Source organism: Glycine soja, chromosome 6, assembly GCF_004193775.1.
Source record: "Glycine soja cultivar W05 chromosome 6, ASM419377v2, whole genome shotgun sequence".
In the NCBI taxonomy this organism is placed as follows: Eukaryota; Viridiplantae; Streptophyta; class Magnoliopsida; order Fabales; family Fabaceae; genus Glycine; species Glycine soja.
Window position 1 is genome coordinate 10,559,125 of NC_041007.1, and position 23,840 is coordinate 10,582,964.

At 35.1% G+C, this 23,840-nt stretch overlaps 2 protein-coding genes across 3 annotated transcripts; one reads left to right on the forward strand and one right to left on the reverse strand.

Annotated features, from left to right (window-relative positions):
* The first annotated feature begins 1,338 nt into the window (after positions 1-1,338).
* LOC114415542 (probable plastid-lipid-associated protein 14, chloroplastic) lies at positions 1,339-7,188 on the forward strand. 2 transcript variants are annotated; one of them, XM_028380297.1, is made up of 14 exons: positions 1,339-1,477; positions 2,177-2,496; positions 2,584-2,627; positions 2,709-2,787; positions 2,858-2,974; positions 3,147-3,329; positions 3,464-3,550; positions 4,044-4,147; positions 4,227-4,314; positions 4,874-4,954; positions 5,042-5,118; positions 5,445-5,580; positions 5,822-5,884; positions 6,383-7,188. In XM_028380297.1, the coding sequence occupies exons 2-14, from the start codon at positions 2,188-2,190 to the stop codon at positions 7,034-7,036; spliced, it is 2,022 nt and encodes a 673-aa protein (XP_028236098.1). In that variant the 5' UTR covers positions 1,339-1,477; positions 2,177-2,187; the 3' UTR covers positions 7,037-7,188. The 2 variants fall into 2 exon arrangements, with proteins under 2 accessions (XP_028236098.1, XP_028236097.1); XM_028380296.1 differs by having other exon boundaries at positions 1,477-2,004.
* A 1,695-nt stretch (positions 7,189-8,883) lies between these two features.
* Positions 8,884-20,995, reverse strand: LOC114415543 (histone-lysine N-methyltransferase ATX4-like). The gene is made up of 23 exons (XM_028380298.1): positions 19,211-20,995; positions 19,056-19,111; positions 18,713-18,926; positions 17,915-18,040; positions 17,725-17,793; positions 17,536-17,604; positions 17,326-17,417; positions 16,939-17,031; positions 15,272-15,407; positions 14,715-14,817; positions 14,512-14,611; positions 14,040-14,164; positions 13,642-13,787; positions 13,081-13,185; positions 12,241-12,305; positions 11,843-12,053; positions 11,348-11,434; positions 11,150-11,206; positions 10,977-11,066; positions 9,776-9,862; positions 9,601-9,675; positions 9,391-9,491; positions 8,884-9,305 (listed from the first exon to the last, which is right to left on the reverse strand). Exons 1-23 carry the CDS (start codon positions 20,114-20,116, stop codon positions 9,215-9,217), a joined length of 3,204 nt encoding a protein of 1,067 aa, XP_028236099.1. The 5' UTR covers positions 20,117-20,995; the 3' UTR covers positions 8,884-9,214.
* Between the last annotated feature and the right edge of the window lie 2,845 nt (positions 20,996-23,840).

The window sequence follows — 23,840 nt, forward strand, 5'->3', positions numbered from 1 at the left end:
TTCTTTCCTTTATTTAGCAGGAAGGTTCCCACAAATAAGCGAACTCGTACAAAAGGTTAGTCCAAAACAATTTCTTTTCATTCCAATGTTGCTATTTTATCATTAATTTTGCCTTGTTATTTTGTTTGCATTTTGATGTTGTCTAAGTTTTCTATTTTCTCCTACATTAAAGTCCTTTTATTTGTGTCAGTTAGTTAGTTCTTTTTATGCTTTTCCTCCCTTCAACCAATCCTGACCCTTGTTTTTTTTTTTTTAACAACGAGACTCGCGGCTTAGATTACGATTTCCAAACTCACGCACGGTGCGAAAGCAAGACCCCTATCGATTTTTCCAATGGTTTGACATTATTATTCTTCTTCGAAAGTAAAACAAAGTCAATGTACTACAGTTTGATTCAATTAGTGCATATTCCTTTCTAACTAATGCTAAAATTTAATTAATCACACTTGTACATCCAAAGGCCTCTTCGAACTATTTATGGACTCTAATGTGAAAAGATTTTTAAGCCGAAGCCCTTATTGTTATTCTGTTCTCCAGTGGCAGTGGGGTGGAGTAAACGGTTGCCAAATAGAATAGTTCATTATTTTAGCTTATGGGGTGCACAAAGCCAAAAATGGCGTGCATTAAGTAACTGTCTAAATTTTGGGACCATAAACCCAACCTGATTGACGTGCAATATTCGAACAGGCCCAGACTTACTCTGTTTATTATTTCTATTCCATTTTATCAGTTAGAACAGTTAAATTAAAGAGACGTCAAATATACTGTCGTTATATGAAGGATGATGAACTTAGAACCACAAATGAGGAGAATTCATTTTAGTCATCGTACAATCATCTGATATTGCTTGTAGATGGCGGGACCATAGCATAGGTTAGCCTTTTCTATAAGTTAGAAAAACTATAATATGGAACAAAATCGAAACAAAAATATTGAAAGAAAAAGTCTGGAATTTACGTGTTTCTCTTGAATTCTCATTGAATTATGACCTTAAGATGACAAAATCTATGATGTATACTTTTTACGCCAAATATGAAAGGAAAAAATTTATTATTATAAACAAATCAATTTTAAATAAACATTATTATGGGTTCTTTAGATGAATGAATATTTTCTGCTGAATCTTTTCACATTGACTTAGAAATCAAACTACATAATTAAAGGACAACCTTATCTATAAATCTGTCACACCTCCTTGGTTGGTTTTATTAATTTAATAAATGTCAATTTTTTTTGCTGAATTTAATATATAGTATATAGTTATTAGCACCACAAGAAAGTGAGAAGTAGTAAGAAGAGGTTGATGGATAAATCAAAAATAGATATTTGGGGAGGGCAGAGGTTGACGTGCGAGAAACACGTGGGAAAACGTTTCGAGCATTCCCTCGCACGCAACTCTCACACGCTTGGTTTCTATATGTACAACACGTGTTCTGCATCTCCATGCTCTTCTCTTCTCTTGCTCTTTCTCCTTCTGGTAATTCACTTTCAATTTCTCCAATCTCCCTTTTCTTCTTCCTCTTTCCACGTCCTCAATTTCTAATTATCTATTTTTTTATCTGCTAAATGCTTGTTCCTTTTCTTATGATGCTTGGATTTGGAGTATTTGAATTTCACCTTGTTTGCTAATTGCCTAATTGTTATGGTTGAGCCAACAAGTATAATGTTTTGCAATTTCTTGTGTTCTTTTACTAAAGCAACAAACAAAACTAAGATTAGTTAATTGCTCTAGAAATGAGGGAAATCATATATAGAAGCCTGTCACTTTGGTCAAAGTTGGGAATTGAGTTTGTTGTTACAGAATAGAGAATTATTTGCTCAATTCAGGCATGCGAGGGAAACTGAGGGTAGATACATGTTTTTAAATTGCAGTGAGTTAGAAAACTTTTATATTGCAGGTAATTGCGGGAAAATGCGGCTGATGCGGCCGCAATTGTGGTTGCGGAAAACTGTTTATAACCATGGGTAGATAGTTAAAGACAATCACATATTTTGTTGCTTTCTGTATGTACCATCGAGCCAGATTATGTTTTTTTTTTTTTTTTTTTTTTTGCGTATGTTTATCTGTTAAATGGGATGTGAAGTTAGTTTCTTTTATGTTTTGTTGCACCATTGATGGACCCCCTTCGAAGACTTTGCTGATGCATAATGTAATCCTTTCTTTTTTATCACTCAGAGGTCTGATCAATGGCGCTTTGTGGAACTGGGCCGAACCCAATTCCGGGGAGTTATTCAGCTCAAAATTTGTCTACAAAACTTATTGTACCTGCTCTCCTGCCTTTTACCGGACAATTCTATAATTTAGTCAGGAGAAAGCGCAAGGGAGTGTGCTGCTCTTCTTTAAGGAATGCTGCATCTGCATCTTCTAAGGAGTCACAAGAAGATGCTCCAAGTACCTTGTCGGTTTACTTGGAGGAGGAAACAGATCATGTTATACGGTTCAAAATGTCAGACTTTAAGATTTTAGATACTGTTAGTGTTGGCCTTGGTGGGAGGGTATGAAATTTAAAATAAGTTTATGATGTGTCATGATTGGATAGGCACTTTTTAATTGTGGTCTGATTGATTTAAGTTTTCCTGTAGCCGGATGAGGTCATTTTTGAAGGCATGGTAAAGGATAGTTGTAGGTAAGTTTAATTCTTTGTTTGGTTCAGGTTGTATTGTTAGTTGCAATCATAACATCTGTATGTATTCATTTTCCTTTGCAGCCCTTTGTGTAACACAAGAGTTGTACTTCGACAGCTTTCCAGTGCACAAGCTCAGCGTCGTGGGAAACGAGCAATAGAGGTATGCTGATCTTTGGCGTAAAATGTTTATAATTATATCCCATCACAATTTTTTTGTTCTGGCCTTTTAGGTATTAAAGAAGCTGGTTCGGCGTAAACTGCTGTATCATTCTTACTCAATGCAAGTTCATGGTTATATCTCTTTGCCTGCAAGTGGTGTTAGCGGTTCATTTATCCTAGTACATGGGGTAGGTGTTAATCTTCATAAGGTTTATTCTTTTAATTCTTTTATATGTATCGATTCTATTTCTTCTATTTCTTACTTATTCTGAACATTTTCTCTATTTGAGTCTTTCTGCCACTTTGTAAAAAATTAGACACTGAATGTTTTTTTTTTTTTAAATTATTTTTGCCTTGCAGTATCATGGTAGTTTTTCTTTGAGACACTGGCTTCAACAATCAGATTGGCTTCCAACTTTAGAGGCCACTCTTGCACTGGATGAAGAGTCTGTTAGGAAGGTAGGAGAAGATTCTACTGGAGGTCCTGCAGTTTCTAGGCAGTTGCGACTTATTCGAATATTGATGAGGGATCTTCTTATTGGGGTATTTTCTTTTTCCTTTATTTTTTAAAATCCCTTCTTTCCTTTGATTGAAGACATTTTTACTTATAAGTGCTTTGTATATTCTACGTAGCAATAGGAAAATTGATATTCTCTTCTATTGTTTATTTTAATTAGGTAAATTACCTGCACAGCCACGGTCTTGCCCATACAGAGTTGAGACTGGAAAATGTTCATATAAGTCCAATAGACAGACATATTAAAGTAAGCATTGTCACTCTCCTAAAAGAATAGAATTATGGCATCTTTCTTCATCCATTTTCTGTCTTTTCTGTGGATTATGTTTGCTGTTTGCCTGATCCTTAAGGTGGTTTTATGCATTTATTATGCTTTAAACTCACAGAATGTCACAGACAAACCTAGAATTTTGTTTTTGTTGCTGGTTTGAAAATTATTGTGATTCCAAACAATGAAATGATATATTGTGATAATTTGCTTAGCCATTTCTATGCTAAATTACAAAAGTAAACAAGAATCTATCAATAGAAATTCAATAAATGTAGGAAAGGAAAAATAACAGATAGGATGAATGACATGGACTTGCTGGGTGGTGATTTCCAGAGGGCTAATATTTCTTAGCGCTGAAAGTTTGATGTCTGCAATCCAAATTACTGGAAATTGATAATTGTGTCTCTTGATGTATAATCTGTTCAATCTTTCCTCATGCTCAGCTTAACCTTGTGTATTTACATAACAGGTAGGTATATTGGGTAATGCTGCTGACTTTTACAAGGATGGTTCGAATGGTAGCTCTTTGGACAACTTGGACAGGCGACAGATGATGATTGCATTTGACATGAGGTATGGTCTTGAAACTTTTCAGTGAAGTATGTTTGGAACTATATAACATTTTTGATACCTGGTTATCTCTGTTGTAAAGATGCGTGGGCTTTATAATGGCTAAAATGGTAATGCGAGAACTTATGGATCCCTTGGTTTTTGCAAAGTTCAAATTGTTCCTCAAAAAGGTATGAAAACCTAATTTTTTTTATTCGATTTTAGCCTCTTGAATGTTTAAAAAGAATTCAAGCTTTTTTTGATGGAAAAAGAAAACTAGTTGACCTCAATGCTCTAGACACACACACACATTCATTGATAGCAGGACATAAACCATTATCATGAAAATTTGAAGATTGAGCAGTTTCTGAAATTAGTGTCATTTTAATAAAAGGTATTAGACCATGATCCTTAGCAGATCACTCAGGAAAGATTAGTTGAAGGACAACTGTAGGTGGATACTCATCCTCAAGTTAGCATTGTGTTATATATCTGATCTTACCTTAGAGTAAGATATTGGGTGACTTACTCTCACAGTCATCTTTTTACTCTAAATTGATATAGAAGTATTTTACCAGACTTAATTCCTTTCATTTAACAAATATTTCATTTCTATAAATCACTTTGTCACCTTTTTTCAGATACCTAATACATCAAATGTTTCTATGCTGCCTATTCTTTCATCTATCTAGATGAAAGGGTGATGCATCGATGTGAACTTTCTAATGATAATTCATGTCTCATCTTCAGGGGTATGATCCTTCATGTTTGCGAGAGTTTATGTTGGAAATCCTTGGCAGAAGTTCCCCTTATGGAAATGCTGGATTACAAGTAAGTTTATTCTTCATTGAAAGTTGCTTGATATTTAGAGTTACATTCTTGTTTTCAAGTCTTTTGACGCTTTTCTATTTCTTGCAGATACTTGATAGGAACTGGGGAGCTGGTTGGCACCTTTTATCTTTATTGCTTGCAACTAAACCTTCTCAAAGGATAAGGTATGCTATTAAGAAATATTGCTAGTTGAAAAAGTGTATAATTTGTTCATCAATGCTTCCATATTGGGCTAAGATAAATTATATCTTGCATGCATGTCGAGATTTTAAAAAGAAAAATGGTAGTGCCATGAAGAAATTTCAGGTATAAAAAAAATTCATAAAAGTTTCTTTGGTATTTTAGGAGGCTTGATCTTTCGGGAACATGTAGTTAGTTTCTCAGACATTTGTAAAAACATGAATATAAATGGCATTTGATTAGAGATACTAGTTTGATTTGGCCAAGTTTAAAAGTTGTACCCATGTTAACCATGTGAACATTTATATAGTTGTTTGGATGCTCTTCGACACCCATTCCTTTGTGGGCCAAGATGGCGAGTAGTCCCATCAATGGATATTATCCGATGGGGTCTGGGTTCTACTGCAATGCGTATTAGTGAGGAGTACATCTATCGTCAGCCTCAGGTATTCATCCAATGATGTCCCGTATATGTACCCCTTTATTTCTTCAAGTTCCTTGATGCTTGCATAAGAGCTTTTATATTTGTAAGTGTCTGGTGTCCTCAAGTTTTTCCTTACTAATGTTTCTTTTCATCATTTGTTTACTGTCCTTAATGTCTTGATGGGAACATTTAACTTAAAGCAAATTAGTAATTGGAATATATGGAATTCAAAGTTTGACTAATGGGTGTTTTCTATGTTTTAGCGAAGCAGGCTTGCACACTTCATTGACTTAATGGAGATGTTGAATCCCCATCCAAAGCCAAGGGTAATTTGTGATTAAAACTTGTATATTTTTTCCGTTTTTGTTGTTTCTACAATGTTTTTCTAAGTTCCATTTCTTTTGTTGCAATAGTAAAAATAGATAATACCCAAGCCAAGAGCCTTGACCATTTTTGCCTGCACTTTTGCTTACCAATCATTCGAGTGGTAAGTAAAAAGTCCCACCTTAGGTAGAATAAACAAGTTGAGCAACATATATGTGGAATGTCTAAAGATTTTTGAGATCGATGTGGTGTTTAGTTTCCTTGTGGAGTTTTCTTGTGGCCCATTAGTTAGTGGAGATTTCCCCAGTGCATCTACCATAAAATAAATAAATACAATGCTTAATGGCAGTAATTAGCTTTCACTGTTTGATAATACAAAGTATTCTTATTAATTGGAGGGATGTAAACCATGACCTTTAAAAGTTGGTATGATTTCTTTTTTTAAATAAAATACTTTTTTTAGTGCTTATGCTAATTTGTGTCAATATTCATGTCTGCAGAACTGGCTGGAGCTTCTTCCAGGCAAATGGCGTCTATTATACTCCACAGGGAAGCATGTAGGCCTGACCCTCCGCCAACCTCCTCTCCGTGTAATCGTTGGCGATGTGCATTTAACTGTGACAAGAGAATCAAAATTGAAAGCTAATCTTTCATTCAACTCTGACACTGGATTCTCTGTCATGATTGGTCAGGACTGGCCTCATGACAAAGCTGGTAAGAGTGGAAGATTGCAGGTGAATTCTTCATTTACACTAAGATCCGGGAGACTGTTATATCTGAAGCAAGACAAGACCACAGAGAAGTTCTTCTTTGGCCCTTCCAGCAATGTGGAGGCTTTAGCTCAGAAATTCAAGGGCAAGAAATGGAGAAAAGTAGTCCCTTTCGAGGAGCTTCCATCAAGTCTTCCAGCCGCCAAGCTTGCATCAGGTGATATTGATGTGAGAATGAATCTTGATGATCCATTAAATCAAAACGTTGATACTGCGAGAAATGTTCTACAAGAACTTAGAACACAACTTCCCCCAGAAATATTTGATTTGTCAAAGCTTGTGTGTGGAACATATGTGGACTCGAGGATGCTTGTCCTTCGAGGGGTTAATGGATCCGCGCTCCTATTTACAAGGTCTTTTGTGGATAGAAACGGTTCTAGTTAGTTGTTGTTGTAGCTGATTCAAAATTATTATTCAACTGTATATTTTTTCTTTTCGATTGTATAGCTTGGTCGATTGTGATCTTTAAACATTAGATGTAAAAAATGTATTTTTTTTATTAAATTGTATTTTATTCAAGCAGTAATTGCATTAAATTTGTCTATAATAATTGTAATATTCTTCCAACGTTACTAATAACGTTCTTTAACAAAAAAAAAAAAATTACTCAAAGTTGTTAGGATTAATTATATCACTTTTTTTTACTCAATTACATTTTCCCTAAATAATTAATGTATGGAGAGAGATTAACAGTGTTGTTTTTTAACCTATGGCATGATATTATTTAAAAGATTAATTTCATTAGCTGCTATTTATAATGAAACGAGCGATTATTTATATAAAAAAACAAAAATATCTAGTGATTTTGAAAAACCTTAAAACAAATATCAAATTGAAACAAAAAGGTCAAATCACCACCTAAGTAAGTGACACAAGAAGAGATTGAAAAATGCTACATTCAAGTTATCATTAAAATATCAATAAAAGAACATCGCTAAAATATCATTGAAAACTTTGTTTAATGTATTGCGTTGCAGACAAAATTTCCAAGTCGCCCTCCACCGTTGCTCATGGAATTAGAATTAATATTAGAGAATTGAAAGAAAAAAGGTGTCAAGCATATATGAAAATTGATAAGTAATACAAAGCTGACAAGAAAACAAAATAAACATGGGATACAGTACTGAGCATACTGAAGTGAATTGTGATAGCCGAGTGACACACATCTCATCAAACTGTGCACCTTTTCTCCAACTCCAACAAGTTCACATCACTTGTGGATAAACATTAACCTGGTAATTTCTTCGTACTTGGGACACCAATCTGTCTTCATGCTATTCTTGTCATTTCTTTCTTCGGAATTTATCTTGTGAACAAATAGTTCATAAGCTTTAACAATCGATTGTTACAAGGCTTTACTTTGTGATTATTTAAAGGATTATTATACGGTCGGATTGCGTCGAATAAGCCTTGTGAAACAAACATGTTAATTGATGTTTGATATTGTATATCCTCTTGGATTCACGCCAGAAAGAGTAAGATACCATCAATTGCCTTTACAATCAATACCTAGCTAGGGTTCTGCAACTGCAAGGCCATAATAATATTAATAATGAAAAAAAGAAACTCCTTAACTTAGATTATAATTTGTAATTTATTTATTTGCTTTATTTTGAATAGACAAACCTTGACCTTCAATACGAGGTGAACACACAGTTTTAGACAACTTTTTTCTAAAAGTTATTTTATGTGAAATTGATGGTGATAGGATGAATTTAATAAAGTAAAAACTAAATTGTAAAAAAAAGAAGTCAAAACTAAAGGGTAAAATGTTTTAAACAAACTGTTAATATTACACTCTCTTAAATAATTCTTAAATTAATAAAATTATATAAATAATTTCAATAAAGTGTAGGGATCAACTTGAAAGATTTTTTAATATTTTGAAATTTAGATGTTTTTTTTATAAACAAAACACGTAAGAGAGAGAGAGCTCTGAAGGACGAAATTTTATTCAAAGGATTACACTAACGTATCCAACAATTTAAAATTTAAATTGAACAATTCTAAATCCTCTATCAATATTTTATCGATTATTAAATAAAACAGTATAATAAACTTCGTATGTTTTTAAAATATTAAATGACTTTTATTTTATATAAAAATACTAATATTATTAGGAGAAACATCGTAGAAGGATAAAGTACTTTTCTTTTAAATCAAATGAACATCATCTGGGTGCAACACGTTTTTGTTGGTATTTTTTTCCATACAATTAGATTGGTAGAACATGAAGGGAAAGAAATCGGTTAACATTAAATGGAAGAAAATGAGTAATATGGGGTGATTCATTTACAGAGCCGCCAAGAGCCAAAAAGCTACCAAATCTAGCTTTTATTAAAATTCGATGAATGTCTAAAGGAAACCAAAAGGGTAAAAGAAAAACGCTAAACTATGCCTTTTTTTTTTTTTTCTCTTCTTTTGGTTTGATAAAAAATACAGCTTTGGTGTAACTGTTGATTCCCTGCAGAAGAGGGGATGGGGGGTTAGTGCTCCTTGCGGAGAAGAAACAATACTCTTGAGTCTTGTCATCTGATTTTCATTTCATTTGTATAATCCTTCCTAATTCATGTATTTCCGGCAGTTTGGAGCTTTACATAGGCACGGGACTTTGTTTTCCTCTGGCTCATCAGGATCAAACAAGTAGTCATACCTGCCCAAACCAAAACAACCAGCATCAACTATACAGAACATGCATGCTACAACACATGCACACACACACAAAGAGAGAGACATACGTTAACTCATCACCGGCAACCACGTTAGTCTTAGCAATGAGTACAATCCGGCTCTCGTCGTCACCAACACTCATGATCCTGGCATAGCAATTTGGCATACACTGTATTAACATGAACCAAAGAACAGGTAAGATAACTATTATCCAGAGTTGAGAATCCGAGAGGACAAAGATATACAGAAAATGTCAATTCAAGTTTAGGTTGACTCACAGAATGATTAATCAGCCGAGCTATATTCCCTTTATCAGTGGCATCTACCACCACTTCTTCACTTATCTTAAACAGCTGCAAAGACAAGAGTAGGGCATTTTAGGTTGATAACATGACATAAATAATATGATGACCAGTGTGCCATTAAAAGGCAGACATAGGGGAATTAACTCACGTAGCAGTCTTTCCCTTCTAATCTATAGCGTGCCTCCCTCAAATCTGCAATGCTGCGCCTCACTTGTTCACCACGATATTCAAGAACCTGCTTAGGATTAAAATCATGCTCACTATTGCTACAGAAAAAGGTTGTACATGGAAAGCTAAGAAAACATAAGGGATCCAATGGCAATAATTTCATGCATTTGCTAATGTTAGAATCATAATGAAAGCAATGGACGATATATGTTGCAAACATCTGAACTAGGAACCAGTCCAGAAGAATTCTCAGGACCAAAACAGCAAGAGAAAAAACAAAAAAAAAGACAGGCAAGGAGGAGATGGCAATTAGACCAGACTTTGTCCGGCTTATCATGATTTTCAAATTGCCTTATCAGCCTGTGCTGGCATTCAAAACGATGCCCACAAATACCATGACATATTACATGTTTGAGAAATGCTAGCAACACACTCTATCATTGGCTAAAATTTATTAGAAATCACATATTTGGGCAGGTTACACTTCTCATTTAATGAGTTTCTCTCCTAATTTTGTAGATTTCAATCAATTTTAACAACTGGTAGAGTGAGTTAGAAAGAGTGTGCTAGATAGTGTGTTTTTCGTGCTCTCCATGCTTTTTATGTTCTACTATATGAAATTACGTAGAAAGCAAAAGGTTGTCAAGGGCCTGTTTAGGTTAAGAAAACATTTTCTGTTTCCATTCTTTATTTTTACAAATAATTAAAAAAACATCATCTTATTTTAACTGTATTTTGTTAATATTTATAAATATAGGAAACAAAATAAAAAGAAAAGTGGCATTTTTATAATTATTTGTGAAAACAAGAAATGAAAACAGAAAATGTTTCCTAAAATCAAACAGGCCCAAAGATATTCAGTTGCAATGAATCACTATACTATATTAGTACTAGTTGACAAAGCCTGAAGAACACAGCTTCGAAAATGGGTATTCCCTTGCATGACAGAAGTCATAATGATGATTTTTTAAAGGGTTCCCCTTTATCTGCCTCAGTTTTATGCAAAACAGAATAGAATAAATCACTTCTGCTGAACTTCCAAGTTCTAAATGCTCAAGTAGTCCAAAATCCCATTGGTCCTCATAATACTAATAAAAGTATCAATCGTTATTGATTGACCATCACACACAAGCAGGTTGTGGGTCTATTAATGTTATCATAGTTGAGCATAACATTCATACCATGTCTCCTTCTTGAATATTTCTACGTGCAAAGAGGCCCCATCCGTGTATGCCTGATCTACCAAAGCAAACCCGATCATTTTCGGTTCTCTGGAATCATACAAAGTACCCATAAAACAGTCAGAAAATTGACTGCTGAAGCAAATAATCCACCTTAGAAAGAGAAGAATTACCTGCAAGTGGTATAGGCGTTCTCTGAAAGAAGAAAATGCCTGAGGTTCGTGTACTACCTGTTTGAGGGAAGAGACAAGAAAAAAAAACTTAGCAAAAGAAGGGAAAGAAAGGAGGGGGACACAGTTCAAATCTTAAATTCAAGTTAAAAGAATGAATAAGGAAATCTAATACAATTTTCAGAAGATAAAAAGGTTTACTCTGTGTGTATTTAAACTCTCTATTGCATCTAAAGGATGATGATAGGGACCCCTCACACGATGAGAAACGGCTTCATCTGCTGCTCTCTACAAAAAGAATGAGAAGTTGAGCATTTTAATTTTTAAAGTTGCAGGCAATAGTAGATAACTAGGTCCAAAAGATGAGCATGGAAACAAAGAAATCAAAGCAATAAAAGCAGTAACCATGATATTTTTACGATATGCCCCACATACAAGTTTACATCCATGCTAGTAGCAGAATCCGGCACATTTTGGTGAAGAAGAATTAGTTATTGGCAAAAATACAATATATATTGGTAACACAGATTAAAAGCTAATATATCTTTAATGTTTAAACACAAAAAACACGTTCACTGGAAATAGAAACAGGACAATTAACATTAACATATAATAAATAACAGAGACATAGCTATGTTGTTTAAGTATTAGCTTACAAACATTCACCAACATGAACAACAATTTTCTCCAATCTACCTTTTTGGTATGGTTTGTTCTTTGAAAGATACGGCATCTAGCAGCAGAAAATGGCTCATGCTCAGTGTTATCAACAGGAGTGTCATCTTGCTTTCTTCTGTTGGATGAGATTAGCCTCGAACCACTTTTTTTCTTAGTTTGGAGAAGGCTTTTAGTTGAAATGACCCCAAGAGGGGTTTGCATAATCAAAACTGTATCTGGGTTGGGAGCCCTGCAAAAAACAATAGACGTGATTAAGATGAAAGGCTGAAAATAAGATTTAGATTAACGAGAATTTCAGATAAACCTATATTTTTGCAATTACAAAAAGACAATTGTTGGGGAAAAAGCAAAGTCTACAAAGAAAATGGTAGAAAGGGGCAAAAGAGGATGATTAATCACAATTGAGGATTGCATACCTGTGATAAGCACAATACGAGACCATTTTTGTTGTCTGCTTGCCATTTTTCTCCAAACAATGCAACTGCATTTAACGGGGAGAAAATTAATAAAATTGTCCCAACAGATAAAACATTCAAGAATGTGTTAGGGCTCTATAACCCAAGAATCCTAATAGAAAATAAAACATAGAAAGGAAGAAACTGAATGATTCTGTTATTAGAACACTCAATGAAAAAGGAGAATTCTCCTTTACAAGGATAGGCCCTATTTAACCACCCAACTGACTAACAGAATATCAGCTGACTGAGCATCTAACTGTCGTAACCAGGTAACTGTTTTTATTCCATCTAATGTACACTTTCCATGTCCTCTCCTCCTTCTGAAGTCTAACAGAATACACCAACAATCAAGTATTATCTCACTAGATATGGTTTAGCTACATGGATTAATTAATGCCAATGGGCATCAATAATATGATCTTAGTCTTGTACCATGTCTTCCTTCTGAAGTCTAACAGAATACAACAACAATCAATTCTTATCTCATTAGATATGGTTCAGCTACATGGATCAATTGATGCCAATGGGCGCTATCAATAGTATGATTCTTGTTAGTCTTCTTGTACCATTTTATTCTTATTAAAGTCCAAATTGAAAATGCATGTTCTACGAATGAGACTGGTGAGTAATGGTAATCAGTCATCAACTGATCAACTCATTATTAAAGATAAATTCATATATGTTTTAATTAAAACAGGGAAGTAAATTGAAAATTGCCATTAAACTTGCTTAAAATTAAAAGAAATTTTCAAATCACAAGATATCAAGCAAGCCAATTTAATCTGAGTGAACTCTCACCTCCATTCGATAACCGGCCCTTGAAGCACACATGGCATGGAAATAAGTAGAACACTTGCAACATTGTGTACACGAACCATGAATTTGCTTACAAATAACACAAATCTGAAAATTCAAGTAATGCAGACTTTTAGATTGTATTCATTAGAGTGGACCAAGAGACATCAAAAGGAAACCCAATGCAAGAAGCTCCCACCAAATGGAGTTTGGGGAGGGTAGACGAACACAGCCATACTCTCACAAGCAAAGAGGCTATTTCTAGGATTTGAACCTATGCCCTCAAGATCACAAGGCAGCAACCTTACAGTTGTGCCAAGGCTCATCCTCATCAAGCGATATCAAAATGATAAAAGGATATTAAATAATTCAGAGTCTAGATAATGTCCTTTATACCACACTCAATGAACAAAATAATCAAATCAGATAGATATTCTTCTAGTTTTTTAAGTGGTTAAAATAATTCTTTGACATAGTGTGGAATATGCAAAGAATAAAATCACTTTAACTGGTGACTAACTAACATTCCTTTTCAGGGGGGAATTTTAGCAGCAGATACTTTACCTTTACAAAAGAATTTGATGGAATACTTAGAATACCCAAAGCAGGCTCCATCTTCTCATCACTAGCAAAAGAGACTTCAGGTCGAAACCAAGCACAAGTGACATGAACCCACAATGTGTCAACATCAGTCGGCTTTAGAGCACCACCTGGGAGTCCAAAAATAGTTTAGGAGAAAAAGATTGTAGTCATCAAAACCAAGGTAGAAACATATCTGCAGAGCTCCTTGATAATAACTTGAGCATTTATGTAACAGTAAAACTTTGTTTATTTCATGGTTAAAAAATCAGGCAGGACAGTTCCAAAACATAGATATCACAGAGGTAAGTCTACATCATACCCAGGAAAAAAAAGATGACCACTTTATATACCCAACATTTGAAATTTTGTCAAAGACATACCTTTTACAGGACAAAGACAACACTCCCGCTTGATGTCAGGTGTTTCACAAGCCTTACAAACCCAAGATGTAAAATCTCGGACATTTCTTGCTCCATAGCATTCTTGATGAACTGCTATTTGACATCTGTAACATATATAATTTATTTGTGATTTAATTGCAATACAACATAGAGTAACCACAAAAATCTTGCTTCATCTGCATCAATGACAAAGCTGTAACAATGATTAGTCAGAATGGCAAGCTGCAGTAATATAATTGAAAGCATTAAGTGAGGAGCATATTCCTGTCAAATGCACTAGAGGTACTTCTGTTCTATATGATATTTCAAAATACAGATAAAAATTAAATCTGGGTTAAATCATTATTGCCTACAAGATCTGTAGATATATGCAGCATCTTGTTCAAATCCCTATCTCTTTATGGGTTGAATATTGGCCAAATAAAAAATTGAACTGAAACTGTTACATTACCTGTTGCAAATGATAATTTTGTTGTAGTCCCAGTCTTCAACCCATCTACAAACAGCACAGCGTTCTGTAGTCCACTTAGCATGAACAGGTTCATACTTCTCTGTCAGAGAAATAGTTTACAGTAAAATTATCACTATGAGAACTTCATTTGGAAAACTCATCAAAATGAAAAGTTGTATGCAAACAGAATAAGTAAAAGTCACCTTGCAAGAAGGTAAGCAACTTCTGCTTTCTTTCTTTTAGAGAAGGTTTCTTAGGTTTGGCAGGAACCTGAGCAGTAGCATGAAATTCTGCCAACTGCAGCATCTGAGAAATCAAATATTAGTGTATTAGTTGCATGAGTTATGTCTTAGAACAGAGAACCCCCCTCACCCCCCAAAAAAAACAGCAACCTGACTCTTCTTCTAAGTGTCGCATGTCATACAATGAGAATAATATTATGAGTTCCCAGATTCTCATTCTCAATAGGTCAGTATCATGACTTCATTAGCATTTTGACACTGAAGAAATAAAATTCAAATAAATCTAAGACCTAATCCATAAGATGGAGAAAACTTAAATTAATAATTATAATACTGATTGGAACAAGAATACCATACTATATTTATACGTAACAAGCCTATAAATACATTAAATGTATAAAAGAGGGTGGGCAGAAACTTGAACAAATAGACTAAATTAACCAATAATTAGTATATTTTTAGCACAAAGAGACAAGGGAATATTATGAACCCCAATTAAATAATATTAATATACAAACCCATTGTTCCAGAGGTAGCATGGAGTCTTTCACCCTAATACTTGTTCTCCAATTTCTTAATTTGGAACCTGTGTGTCGTTCCCATTCACTAAGTGCTTGCTTTTCTGTCCCACAAAACCCACACTTGCACACAACTCTGAAAGAGAAGAACACACATCATAACCACAGAGAGAGAGAGAGAAGAAATTGATCATTTTCCAATCTAGAAGTAATAACAACAGTGCATTCAAAATAGAACCAGCCAATTTGGAACATTGTAATATGATATTTGAATCTTAAGCTACATCAGATATTAGAAAAGCTGTGCTAGCACCTTAGTATGAGTGAAACAAACTATGTCAAGTATTGTTGTCTAGCACAAATTTTGGTGGAAATTTAATCATTGTACAAATTGATGAAAATTAGGAATTCTTCCAAGGGTTATAAGAGAAAAAGAGAATATTCTTTGGGCATGATTTCTAATAAAACTTAACTCTTAAAGAACTAAAACAAAGAACATCACGAAATTAATATGGTAGCAGCTTTCATGGATGACATTGATGATGTTCAGATCCACCTCTCTAACTTGGATTCTCTTATTTGGAGGGCTGATCCTAGTGGAGCTTATTCCACAAAGTCAGCCTACAATCTCTTGAAGGGTGAGGGCAGTTTTGATAATGAAGACAGCGCTTCCAAGATTATTTGGAATCTGAAAATTCCCCCAAGTGCAATTGTTTTCTCTTGGAGAATTTTCAAAAACAGATTGCCTACTAAGGCTAATCTGAGAAGGAGACAGGTGGAGTTGCCTTCCTATAGATGCCCTTTATGTGATCTTGAAGAAGAAAGCGTCGGCCACATCATGTTCTCTTGCACACGAACTAGGAGTCTTTGGTGGGAGGCTTTGAGCTGGGTCAATAGAGTGGGCCCTTTCCCCATTGAGCCTAAGAATCATTTCATGCAATTCTCTCATTGGAATACGAAAAGATATATAGACAAGAGATGGGAGGTGTTATGGATAGCTCTAGCCATGACTATTTGGAAGCACAGGAATCTCTCGGTTTTTAAAAACCAGATTTTCAACCCTCAAAAAGTCATGGATGAAGCCTTATTCCTTACTTGGTCATGGTTCAAATGTATGGACAAAGATTTCCATATTCATTTTAACCAATGGTCTATTAGATTGAAGGAGGAGCTGTCTTAGGGGGTTTTTGACCTTTTTGGTCTTAGCTTTTGTATTTTACTCCCCTATAGTTGGATTTGGCAGTTATATGCCTTTGTAATTATTTGATCTTTTCAGTACACCTAGTACTGATCTATATATAATACTATATGATTTTTGCTGTGCAAAAAAAAAAACTAAAACAAAGAACATAAGCAGGAATGTTCCTAAAAATTCCAACCACAGTTTCATTCCTTTTTAGGAAAATAGAATCTCATTAGCAAACTAGTGCTACATTCTCCCTCTAAAGAGCAAAATCACAAAATCAGATTATATCAGATAGGTATTAATTGCCAATCTTGAAAAAAGCATTAATAAATTACTACTTATGACACCTTTAAAATATGACTAATTACAAGTAATGAATAACTCTTAACAATTTTAAAAATTAATAAGTTAATAAAATGATAGTCACAACAGAGGACGGAAATTTTTTATGTCAAATTCTTCTGAAGGACTTTGTGCTTACGAATGAAGGCTTGGGAAATATGTGCCTTCTACACCATTGCACAGAACAGTGACCCTATTTGGAAGCACTAGCTGCCCATTGTTTTTGCTCCACCTGTACCAAAGCATCCACTACAGTAAGAAATAATACAAATAATCTAACATTTTTTTTCTGAAATGCTACAATAATTTCTTTGACGCACTCCTTATTATTGGACAAATTTCACGTGGGTCCCACCAATAATGGGTCTAACATAAACTTTTACCCAATATGAACTTGAAATAGAAATATTCTAAATTGGTATATGAACTTGAATCACAACAGATTGGCTTCGTGCAATGAAATCATTAGGTTATGTCAAAAAGCCAGGGCTGGAGGAGTTAAATAAAAGGACCACAACAAACTTACTTCACTTTTGGCTGTGGTTTTTCTGAATCAGATAACTCAAAATCAAACTTGGCTTTGCAAGTAGGGCAGTAATAATCAGTGCCTTCAAGATTCTACGAAAAAAAGAATACACCAATCAGCAAAAAATCAAAATGACACTTTATGAGCTTCAAATGCCGACAAGTGGCAATATTAAGATATCAAGTAATTAAGATCAAGTAATGGATATACCTTGAAAAGGTTGCTAGAAATTTTGTCACATTCTGCATGCACCCACACTTTGCATCCATCACAGCGCACCTAATTTGGAGGAGACATTCACAAAGGTAAAAACAAAAATAATACTACAATACAAAGCAATAAGAGTCTTTGAGAAGCAAAGAATAACCTTAATTAGTTAACAGGATTTAACTAACTTACCCAACTTCCACTATCTGAATGGTTCCAAACCTTCTTGCATATGCCACAATAATGCTTTGATTTTGTTAGCTGGAAAAGAAAATGATTTAAAGACTGAAAAAATTCTAAACAAATTCAGAACTTCAATTATAATGCTTTTGTTCCAGATCAAAATATAATCTGTTGGTAGAAAAAGGCAAGATATACAAACCCTAGCACATGTTCTACATAGGAATTGCCCACCGGGACTTGAATCCTTTGTTTTCTTTAACATCTTGTAAGGAAGGCTCAACCCACAGGCTTCACAGGGCCGTGTTTCTTTCTTATCAAATAAATCCTGCAATGGAAATTCAAATCAATGAACCATTAAACTTTGGCACCATTCCTCACTTATACAGAGTAATAATTACATAATCAAAACATATAAAAAAATGTATGTCAAGTCAGTCTTAGGCCAACAAATGAGAAAAGAAACTAGCAGAGCCGCAGTTATTTCAAGTTGCAAACTAAGTATATTATCATTTATTACCTTGCTCCTGTATATAAGACTTTTCTTGAGAAATTTTCTTGCCCCTTTATATAAGACCTTCAAATTGTCACTTGCATTATTTTATTTTATTTTTATCAAAATACCGTTAATTACGTAGTCAATAAACAAAAAATGTTATAAATTAATAAGATACACTCTTTCTCTCTTGCAAGGATTGCAGAAAATGACAAATAATTGGGTGGAAAGCAAATAAGCAAAAAAGTGAGATTATAAGTCAAATAATCTTAAAGGGTAATTTTGAAAAAGTAATACAAATTGTTAACAAATTCAATCCTATAAACTATGTTAACAAACTTTCCTAATTTTACTGAAATAGTTAAAAGAGTTTTATATATAGGGATGGAGATAGCATTAGCTTTCCTCAAGTGTCCCCTAAATATGATGCAGCAGAATTTTAGCATGCAGTTTTCCCCAAATAGTTGGCGAAAGAAGAAAAAAGAAGCACTGTAATTGACTTACCTGGTTCAGAAAATGATATCCTGCATATTGGTTTGAACCACTGACCTTCTGAAAAGCTTTCAGAATAGAATCATCATAACCATTGCTACTAGCTGCTGTATTTATATCTGCTATCAACTTCTCTGTGAAACCCCTCTCCGCCAAAAATGCCTCCTCTATCGCCATTTGGAAGTCAGAAGGAGTATAGTAACTCAACTCAGACTGCCCCTGAAACCTAAACCAAGAAATATCACACCTAGTAAGCAAAAACTCCTTCCACAAAGAAACACCAAGTAGTGGTAGTTTCACACAACGTAAACAAACAAACAAACAGAAAAAGAAAAAAAAAACAACTCCTCCACACCTGTCCACATAATCCATAAATGGAAAAATCATCCCATGGTTCACCCATGCATAGTCCTGCCCAAATCATCAAAAACCACAGTAAATACACAACAAGTGTTCTTCATATAGGAAGTAGTAATTATTCATAATAGTCACACATTACATGATACATACCCTTTGATCCTCATTCCCCGCATACCCTAAAAACATTACACAAGCTGCATCAGCTATACAAGACCTGAGAACCAACTCAGGTGCCTGAGTCATAGGATCAATAACAATGGCTGGCCAAAAAGGTTCCTTTCTCCCAGCTTTGGCCCACACTATATCACCTGCATAAAAATCTTCTGGCCCAAACAACCCATTTCTCTTCTCCTTCAAACCCATCAAACCAACCTTTTCCACCTCCAAAAACCTTCCCTTCTCATCATCCTCTTCAACCGCGGCTGCCCCGCTGTGCCTCAAGGCCAATGAACCATCACCAGGCGAACTCAAACACTTGCTCCTCTCAAAACTATTACACAATGCCGAGTACTTACGAGCCTTAGAACCCGTTTTCTCCTCGCTTTTCCCTTTCTTCTGATTATTATTGCAAACCTTGGGTGCCTTGAAGCTGAACTTCTCCTTCTTGCATTCAAATTCTTCATCATAATCACAATCACGCAAGCCACCACTACTACTCTTGCTCTCCTTCCTCCAATTATCAATAACCGAATCATTGAACCGCGAAGGGAGAACCTGAACTCTCCCCCTCGAAGTTCTAACCAGCGGTGGCCGCTGTACCTCGTTCTTCTTCTTCACTTCCACGACAACTTCGTTTTTCACGTTCGATTCCACTCCGTTGCACCATGCCGCAGAGAACCCCTTCTCCACCACGCCGGCGGCACCGAGCAGCCCGTGAAAACTCACCGGAATCACGCCGGCGGCCACGTCGCCGAGAAGGTTCAAAGGGTAGTAACCGTTGTTGGTCTTTCTCTTCTTACGAGCATAAGAACACTCATCATTCTCGCCCACCGAGTCACCGAGTTTGACCCGTTTCAGACTCGGCATTTGGGATTTCAAATTCCGTTTGATAATCATGGTTCGCGCTGCGGGGAACAAATCACGATACCCGCATTAAATTGAAGCCGCGAATGATGTTAAAATCGTAACTTGTAGAACCCCAGAAAGGAAAATTACACTCACGAGGCCAAACGCGCGAGACACCCCATAAACCCTAATCCCGAATTGAAATTCCGAGAAAAACAGAGCAAACGAAGAAGCGAGAGCGCGAGGCCGAATTTCGTGGAGAGACACGCGAAGAGGGTCAAAGAAAGTTAAAGAATTGGGCGCGAGAATGTCGGAGAACCTGATCGAGAAGATCGAATGAGCAGAGAAAGAACAAAAAAGGGGGATCTCTCTGAGAGAGAGAAGTTCAGAAGAGAAACGTAAACATTTTTTTTTTTTTGGGTAAGACAAATTGTAATGTAATTTGTATTATATGGGGCTGGACAAAAAAAAAATTGTAACGTAACGGTGATGTTTTAATTTAGGAAAATTTTAGAGAGAGGGAACAAGGAAAGGGGTGACAGAGTAAGACTATAGATGGAGAGAGAAGTCTCGGCGTTATCTTGAGTGTGTTCATATCATATGTTGTTATGTAATGTAGATGTAGTTAGTTGATGGGGCCAGAGGCTAACTTGCGCGTTGCGTGTTGCTACCGCAAATTCTTCTTCCGAGTTTCTTGTGTGAGCTTGTTGGTCATGGCATTCTGGTTCACCATCGTGGGCCGGGTTTCGTGAGTAAAGTTATTTCTTATAAGCTTTCATGTAAGTGATCTCTATGGCTATGGCCATGGCTGAGTCAATGTTGCAAGCAGAGAGAATGGGTCGCCAAATTTTACCTGTTCCAAGAATTTTGGAGCTAAAATGTGTCACTTATGTGTGGGAAACATGTTTTTTTTTTTCGTAGACGTTCTTGTCCTTGGAATTTGTTGCATGATTTGCTATGCTTTTCGTGTGTGTGTGTGTGTTAATGTTGTTGTTGTCCACTTCCGGCTTAGGTTGGGATTGAAATTTTACATTAATGGAGTACTGAAAAATTTAGTTTCTTGGATTTTTGATATTTATAGCATAGCAAGCTTTGTGGTATTCTCCGGTGGGGGAGGTGGCAATATTGTTAGGATGGGGTGTTATTTGGATTTCGTGAATTTTTTATTTTTTATTTTTTGTGCTCTTAGACGTTGGTGTTGGACGTGGAGCTGAAGATTGCATATGAAAATCGGCATTAGGTTTGGTTCCGAAGATCTGGTGGAGTGACTAGGGCAAAACATTTTTTTTGTGTGTGACCAGAATGTTTTTCTGTTGTAAGAGGACGACGTGCAACAGTGCCAATAGGCTTTTATTCTGACCAGTCCCAACCCTAAAACAGTTAAACACTTTTTTGTTGTTGGAAAATACAGTTAAACAAATTTATTGTTGTAAATTTTAAGACTTTGGATTTAATTTCGTTAAGAACGTGATTTAATTTTGATGCATGTGTGAGTGTGAGTGTGAGTGTGAGTGTGAGTGAGGGATTGAATTGAACGATGGCGTTTGATTTGATTCTTCGTCCGCACCAAGGATGAGTTGGGCACGTGGGAATTGAGTGGTGTTTGGTGGGTGGCTATATCAGGAAACCAAGTTCTTCTGATTGGATCTACACACTCTATGCCACTGACTCCACTTTCTCAATTTTATGGGTTGTTTTCATTCTCTAGAAAAATTATTAAGTAGATAGTTTTTTACTTGAAGACGAAACCTCCCAGTTCTGAGTTTTGGACTTATGGTTATGGGTGGATAAATTGGCTATCAACCATGAATTACCGATGAAGGTTCTAGAAAATTGAGAGAACTCATTTCTTAATTATAAAAATAATAAAATGTTTTTATTTTAATTTTTTATTGGCTTTTTGTTCGTAAACGAAACCTCCCGGCCACTGTGATGTGAAGCCATGGAAATTCGTTATTAGTGTGTTTGTCGTCTATAGCCATAGAATAAAAGTGTGAGTATATACCCTTTTTTGGGGTATCTGATTTATGGCTAAGGGATAGCAAGATTTATTTATTATCCAAAAAGACTAAACACTAAGCTGGTAGTTACTCATAACTTAGAAAGCATAGTACCGGAAATTCTATAGGGGTAGTCCAAAAGGGAGAGGGTGTATAAAGTCGGAACAGCAAAAAAAAAATTGTTTAGTGGATTGTTTGATTTAGCTATGTAATTAAAGGGAAAAAGGGAAGAGAGAGAGAAAATTCATGGGAATAAAGTGCGAGGAAGCAAGAGGATGATGAACTGTTCATCACGTACAAGGAAGTTAAAATTGTTATTTAGTTAATTCAATGTAAACAGTCGAAGATTAATTACTTAACATGTACTTAGTTACCTTGATCCTCCCACTCCTTTTATATATAGGTTGATGGCTTTTCTCTTTGGTAGTGTTGACCTCGGTTGCATACGTTTTCCCTGCTCAACAATGTAGGTAAGTTTAATTACATAGCTGAGTCCTGCATTGTGTTGCGATCTTGGTAATCTGAGGGTAGTGACAGAGTGTGGCGATCTTGGTAATCTCAGGCTTGGCCAAGGCCTGCATTGTGTTGTATTGAAGAATGAGATAGATCAGCCAAGTTGACTTTGTCTAATACTCCAAATCCAATCATTTGATTAATATATTATTTAACTTTTGTATTTTACATATTTATCATAAATATAAAGATATGGTAATATTAAAAAACTATATTAAAAGATTTAAAATATTTTTTATGTAAATAGAAATGTTAAATAAAATTTTTAATATATGTAATGTACTATAGTACTATTCTCTTAAATATAAATCTTCTTCTTCTTCTAAAAATTAAGTTAAAAAGAAAATTTTCAAAAAACTAATTATTAATTCGGTCACTAATTTATTTTGCAACCAAATTCACTTAACGACCAGAATTTTCTGTCATTATACGTTAATTTTTATAGTATAACAGTCTCTGAATGAAACACCAGAGTTTATGGAACTCTCCAAATCATGGATGACTTGAACTAAACATTGAAGTAGCAGAAGCGAGCCACATAATCACTGGGGTGTTGGAGTTGTTGTGAGAGAGAGAGGGGTTTTTGCAACACTTAAACACCCACACACTCTTTATAGTTGGAATTTACTTGTTTACTAGTTGTAACTTGTAACACCAGACAACACTTGCAACAACACAACAGATGAAGAAATGTTTGTTAATAGCAGCAACAACCTATAAGGTTGGTCCATTGGTTGAGAAATGACAGAGTCAAATCTTATATTGTTAACAAAAACTAACAAACTATATTTTTTATTAAATAAATAAAAAGCTGTCAAATCTTGTACTCAGATTAAAAATGTGGTGCTTGCAGGAGCATTGGTCTATGCATGAGCATCACAGTTGCACGGATTTTTTCTTTCCATGTACTTTTAATAATTAATAGCAGAAACTAATTGCCTGGAAGCTGTGGTAAAGAAATTCAGTACTCTTGGGACCCAACAGCTTTGAACCTGACTATTGCCAACTGTAAGTAACTCTCTTAGTCAAGATTTTATTGGTTTTAATATTTCAGAGTATTGTTGCCAAGAAAACTATGTACTTCATGAGCTCTCAAAATCTGTATCCTCTAATCCTAATTAGATTTGGCTAGAGCTAGAGGAAGCTCCTGTTTGTTTGTATTGCCTCTAATCCTGTTTGTCCTGATCTTGAGTAATTGAAATTATTATAATTATTTTTTCCATAAAAAAATGAAGTGACAGTGACATAGCATAAACAAGTAT